The sequence below is a fragment of the Cynoglossus semilaevis genome, chromosome 18, assembly GCF_000523025.1.
Source record: "Cynoglossus semilaevis isolate Cse_v1.0 chromosome 18, Cse_v1.0, whole genome shotgun sequence".
Lineage (NCBI taxonomy): Eukaryota > Metazoa > Chordata > Actinopteri > Pleuronectiformes > Cynoglossidae > Cynoglossus > Cynoglossus semilaevis.
In genome coordinates this window covers 1,562,014-1,568,355 of record NC_024324.1, presented here as the reverse complement: position 1 = coordinate 1,568,355, position 6,342 = coordinate 1,562,014, and the positions used below count along the sequence as shown (strand labels likewise).

The 6,342-nt window shown below is 48.2% G+C and overlaps 1 protein-coding gene across 1 annotated transcript in view; it reads left to right on the top strand.

Moving 5' to 3' along the window:
- The window catches only part of macf1a (microtubule actin crosslinking factor 1a), a 91,455-nt gene that overhangs the window by 66,365 nt on the left and 18,748 nt on the right, over positions 1-6,342 (top strand). Inside the window, 13 exon segments of the mRNA XM_025064989.1 lie at positions 1,043-1,249; positions 1,338-1,565; positions 1,849-2,067; positions 2,185-2,388; positions 3,296-3,304; positions 3,920-4,145; positions 4,671-4,897; positions 4,974-5,096; positions 5,265-5,366; positions 5,493-5,594; positions 5,702-5,875; positions 5,965-6,120; positions 6,227-6,342. The exon segment at positions 6,227-6,342 is cut by the window's right edge and continues 20 nt beyond it. Of these exon segments, the coding sequence (XP_024920757.1) occupies positions 1,043-1,249; positions 1,338-1,565; positions 1,849-2,067; positions 2,185-2,388; positions 3,296-3,304; positions 3,920-4,145; positions 4,671-4,897; positions 4,974-5,096; positions 5,265-5,366; positions 5,493-5,594; positions 5,702-5,875; positions 5,965-6,120; positions 6,227-6,342 (2,093 nt within the window).

Genomic DNA, 6,342 nt, shown 5'->3' with positions numbered 1-6,342 from the left:
GTCTCACACGGTTATTTAGCTGGTACAAAGTTGGACGTTTAATTCCATCGTTTGTTTTTTCTGTAAATGTTCTCACTGAACATAAAAACACTCGAGGTCGAGTTTAAAAGAAAAACACACATCGTCGATGAAGCCGTCATAGAGTCGCGTCCAAACCACATCGTTCCTGGATCCGTGGTGAACCAAAGCCTAAACATCTGGTCTGGTCTCAGATCCTGATATTAACCACACTGACAGGCAGCGACAGTGAACAGGAGTAGAAACACAACTCAGGGTTTTCACTGTCAGACTGTTAGAACACCACAACAGGACGGGTGTAGTGTTTTAAAAGTGAAAAATACGAGGATTTTCTGGACTTTAAAAAGATTTGAGATCGCTGTTGACAGAAACAAAATACTACGAAGGGACTGGAAAAAAGTCTTGCCTTGACTCACACACTCCCCTCTGTTTATGTGTGTGTGTTTGTGTGTTTGTGTGGTCCGGCTGCAGGAGAGGAGGTTCTCCTCATCCAGGAGAAGCTGGACGGCATCAAGTCCCGCTACTCTGAGATGACGGCCAGCAGCAGCAAAGCTCTCCGGACGCTGGAGCAGGCCCTGCAGCTGGCCACCAGGTTCGCCAGCGCTCACGAAGACCTCAACCAATGGCTGGACAGCGTGGAGGCGGAGCTCGGCAACGTGGAGCCCGATGCCACGCCGGCCTATCAGGAACGACAGAAGGTGGGGGCAGAAAAAGTTTCAGTGGTCGTTGGACCTCAGGCTGAGCATTTATTCATTTGATTTTTATTTGTTAAAATGTTGGAGGAAAAAGTAGAAAAAGATTCAGAACAAGTTTGAACTGGAGTCAAAGTTAACAGTGAGCAAAACAGAAAAACATTCTACTTCTAAGATGAAAAAATTGATGTAAGACTTTAAAAACTTTTACCTCTTCCTGTGGACCAGTGACTGGACCATGGGAGGGGTCGTGACCCATATCTTTGAGGTGGTGGGGTCTAAACTCCTCCAGTCCATCACAGACGCTTAAACTCATTTTGATTTTCCTGCAGGAGCTGAAAAAAGTCTCTGCGGAGAAACGTCTGGTTCTGGACACCGTCAACGAAGTGGGCAGCGCCCTGCTGGACCTGGTTCCGTGGCGAGCCCGTGAAGGCCTGGACCGCCTGGTCGCCGACTCCAACCAGCGTTACCGCCAGTCCGACGACACCATCACCAAGAGGGTGCAGCTAGTGCAGGCCGCCATCCAGAGGTCGCAGCAGGTAGTGCAATCACCGAGGTCGTTAGAACTCGTTCAAACCAGCGTCCGTCAGATTTGCTGATTCCCATGATCCTCCTCTCCGCCGTCAGTATGAAGAAGCGGTCGACGCGGAGCTGGCCTGGCTGGGAGAGACGGAGCGGAAGCTGGCGTCGCTGGGGCCCCTGAGTCTGGAGCCCGACGTGACGGTGGCCCAGCTGCAGGTGCAGAGAGCCTTCAACATCGACATCATCAGACACAAGGACACCGTGGACCAACTCCTGGACACAAGGGACGAGATCCTGGAGACGTGCAGCGACGCCCAGAAGGACGCGCTCATGGTCAGTCAGTGACGGAGGAGGAGAAAAAAAAAAACTAAATGAAAGTCAGTGACGGAGGAGGAGAAAAAAAAACTAAACAAAGCAACAGTACAGAGAGTTATATGTAAAGAGTAATATATAAAAATCTAGCCCAGAAGTAGCAAAAAAAACCTAATATTTAACCATAAAGAAGATAAATGTTTATGAAAAGCTGATTAAATATTTTGCTGAAATTGTGGCTAAAATAGTGGTAGTTATAGCAACAGTTAAAAACCTGACATTTTCTGACCTGATGACTTCTCAGGTGAAGACAGAATCTCTCAGCGCTCGGTACGACGCCGTCAGTCAGCGCCACAGCGAGAGGTTCTCGGCTCTGGAGCAGGCCCAGGTTCTGGTGGCCCGGTTCTGGGAAACCTACGAGGAACTGGAGCCGTGGCTGGGAGAGACAGAACCCCTCATCACCCAGCTGCCGCCGCCCGCCATCGACACGGACGCTCTGAGGCTGCAGCAGGACCAGATGAGGGTGAGAGAGAGAGAGAGAGGGGGGGGGGTAGGGGGGGACGGTAACCCCTCAGTCCAGACCTCAGTTGGATTTCCAGGTTCACGTTCTTCTCCCGTGTTCTTCCGTGTTCTCCTGCAGCTCCTGAGAGAATCCATCGCCGAGCACAAACCCCACATCGACAAGCTGCTGAAGATCGGGCCGCAGCTGGCCGAGCTCAGCCTCCAGGAGGGGGCGACGGTGACGCAGCGCTACACCAACGCAGAGAAGCGTTACCTGGCCATTAAAGAGGAGGTCAAAGGTCGAGCCACTTCATTGGATGAGGCGGTGTCTCAGTCGGCTCAGGTACGTCAGTCTGGACCTGAAGGTTCTGACACCACATGATTTTATGCCTGCTGTTTTTGTAGCATGTCGTGTAGTGTCTGCTGCCCCCTGTAGACCATATATGAGAAGTGGATGTTTTTTGTTTGTTTGGTTTTATTTTTCTATGAGTGAAGTTTAGAAAGTAGACCAGAGCGACCGGGGTTTAGTTCTTTTTCAGTGTCGTGACCTGTGGAAACAAGGACGTTTGTTTGAACCAATGACGACGTCTGTTCCTCCTCTTTGGTCTGAGGCCGCGCTGAGACAAAGAAATTACTTTTTTTATTTATTTTAGTTTGTTATATTTCACAGAATAACATGATGTTAAAGTTAATTAAAGAGAAGCTGGTAATGATATTAGATCACTCTGCAGTACCACCATAGGCCCTCTAGAGGTCATGACATCCTGTTGAAGACACCTGTTTTAACCTTGACTCATTTACTCTTTTTTTTAATTATCTTTTGTGTGTGTTTGAATTGTGTCTTGTGTCAGTTTATTATTTTACAGTCGCTGCTGTTTTTGACAGTTTTCTCTGAACGCATGTCTCTGATTTTAACTCATTGTGTTTTTTTTGTTTTTCATCCTCGTGCTGCTCCTTCTCTTCCTCCTCCTGCACCTTTGTGTTCACTCACTCCATCCATCCTTAACCAACCTCCTCCTCCTCCTCCTCCTCCTTGTCCCCCCCTAAACCTCCCCTCATCCTTTGACTTTAACCTCCGTCCGACGTCTCTCACGCTGCGTCCCATCCCCGGTCCGTTGTGGATGCACGCTCTGTCTTTGTGTGTGTGTTGTGCACCAACCTTACCATCCAACCTCACCATCCAACCTCACCATCCAACCTCACCCACCTCCATCATTTTCTCCATGGTCACTGCTCACTGCAATCACCAGCTGGTAGAGGTAAGAGCACAGACTGACATCATCACAGCAAGTGATCATGTTTTATCAACACAAGTGTTGATAAAACATGACCCTGAGGTCAAACTAATGTCAAACTAATGTCAAACTGAGGTCAAACTAATGTGTGAAAACCAGGCTGAATGATTGACTGTGAACCTGTAACATTCTGTACATAGTACTTTGTATATTTACATTTTTTTTTTAATTTTTTAAAAATTGTTTTCAATTTTTTTTTCCAGACCTTGTACTCAAAAGGATTAAAAAATAAATTTTAATCTCCGGGTCGTGGACCGTAGGTGGTCCAGACATACACAGCAGCACGGACACAGGATTTTTTTTTTGTGTCGTATGAACATGGCTCCACCTGTGAATTTCTATTAAATATTCACCTCCTGTGTGTAGCTGCGGAGCGTCGATGCTAACACTGGTCCACGTCATGTGTCGGACTGAACTGAACTGAGATGTTAGAACCTCTGTCTCCTCGTTGTCTCTGTCTCTGGATCTGGACGTTGTCCCACCTCAACCTCCCCTCTTCCAAACTGTCCTCCTCCTCCTCTTCCTCCTCCTCCACCTCTTGAATAACTTGTTTTCCCCCTCTCCTCCGTCCGTCCTCAGTTCCATGATAAGATGGACCCCCTGCTGGAGACCCTGGAGGGGGCGGTGCAGCGGCTCAGGCAGCCTCCCCCCGTGGCGGCGGAGGTGGAGAAGATCAGGGAGCAGCTGGCGGAGCACCGAGCTCAGGGGCTGGAGCTGGACAAACTGCTGCCCAGCTTCTCCGCCCTGTGTGCCCGTGGGGAGGAGCTGATTGGACGAGCCGCCCACGACGATCCGGCTGCTCAGGGTGAGTCACCCCGGTGGTCACACGGGGAACGGCAGTTCTTCACAGTCACAAATAAGAAAAAGTATTATATATGTGTACACATATATATAGAGTAATAATATATATATAAATACTTATATAGTTAGTATTATGACATTCAAGAATGAAAGCAATTTATAGAAATCATTGATGTAAGACATTGTTTTCAAATTTAAAAAAAATACAGTACAGTGAAATATTTGTTTTTATTTTGTCAGAGCAAAAATAGCTGACTAAAAGTTAGCATAAATATACTTTACTAAGTATAATAATATAACTAAATATATGATGATGACCGTCTATGACTATAACTGTACTTACTATTTTTTTTATTTATTATTATATTTATTACTATTCATTATTATTTATGTATTTTTGTATTTTTGTTTGTTTACTGTAGCTTGATTGTTGATTGACTGACAAAAATTATAAGTCGCTTTGGTTAAAAGCGTCTGCTAAATTACTTGTAGTTTAAACTCCTTTCCTCTGTTTTTTTTCCTCCTCCAGCCGTTCATTCGCGCCTCCTGCGGCTCCGTTCCCTCTGGGAGGAGATCCGTCAGCGGGCCGAGGAGAGGGAGGGAAAGCTCAACGACGTCCTGGACCTGGCCGGAAAATTCTGGTCGGACGTGGCGGCGCTGCTGAGCACGCTCAGAGACTCCCAGGACATCGTGAGGGACCTGGAGGACCCTGGTGTGGATCCATCGCTCATCAAACAACAGATCGAAGCCGCCGAGGTACAGACACGGTTTTCAGCATCAAAACTCCAGTGTAGAGCCGCCAAATGTTGACTTCCTGTCCGTGCTGCTGCAGGCCATCAAGGGGGAGACCGACGGACTGAGGGAGGAGCTGGAGTTTGTCAGGACCCTGGGGGCTGACCTCATCTTCGCCTGTGGAGAAACAGAGAAACCAGAGGTGAAGAAGACCATCGATGAGGTGAGAAGCCTGGTGTCACATGACCTGCGAAGGTCATGGAGGTTTGAACAATAGTACCATGGTTCTGCAAATGTATTATTTCTTACTCATCTGCCTTTTTAAAAATGTTATCATTTATAAAAATTTAAAAAAGTTCTTCTTTGAAGTCCAACTTTTCTCTCCCGTCAGATGAACGCTGCCTGGGAAGGTCTGAATCGGACCTGGAGGGAGAGGATGGAGCGGCTGGAGGAGGCCATGACGGCCTCCGTGCAGTACCAGGACGCTCTGCAGGTCTGTGCTGTAAATCCTTCTGGTCTGTGGTGGAGAACAGTCTGAAGAACATGATGTTTTAGGAGCAGTAGAACCTTCGTGTTGTTTGTTCTTTTTCATCTTTTTTTTTTTCCCTCTTGTTTCCAGTCCATGTTTGATTACCTGGACAACGCTGTGATCAAACTGTGTGACATGTCCCCTGTGGGAACTGACCAGGGAACAGTCAAACAGCAGATTGAAGAACTGAAGGTTTGAACTGGAACTGTCTGTCGTCCGTGTTTTTTCATCTTTAATCACTGACTTAAAAACTTTAAAAATAACTTTTTTTTTTGTTTATTTTGTTCCTCCCTGAGCAGCAGTACAAGGTTGACGTTTACCAGCAGCAGATTGACATGGAGAAGCTGTGCCACCAGGGGGAGCTGTTGTTGAAGAAAGTGTCAGACCAGACTGACAGGGACATGATACAGGAGCCGCTGACGGAGCTGCGCCACCTGTGGGAGAACCTGGGAGACAAAATAACTCAGCGACAGGTGAGAGAGTTCAGAGCTGGACGGAAGTGTTTCTGACGAACCCACAGAGCGTTCAAACTTCATTTCATTCTCTTTGTCCTCGGCCGCAGCACAAACTGGAGGCAGCTCTGCTGGCCCTGGGTCAGTTCCAGCACGCCCTCTCTGAGCTGCAGGCCTGGCTCAGCCACACCCACACCACCCTGGACACGCAGCGGCCCGTCAACTCCGACCCCAAGGCCATCGAGATCGAGCTGGCCAAACACCACGTACGTCCACGGTTCAATCTTTTCCTCCTCTGTTCTCTTCTTCCTCCAGACTCAGGTCGCAAGAAGAAATAAACCTTCTTCTCCTTTTCTCACCGTTTCGTGCCAGGTTCTGCGAAACGACGTCCTGTCCCACCACGCCACCGTGGAGACGGTGAACAACGCCGCGGCCGAGCTGCTGGAGTCATCGCCCGGAGATGAAGCCAGTCACCTGAGGGACCAGCT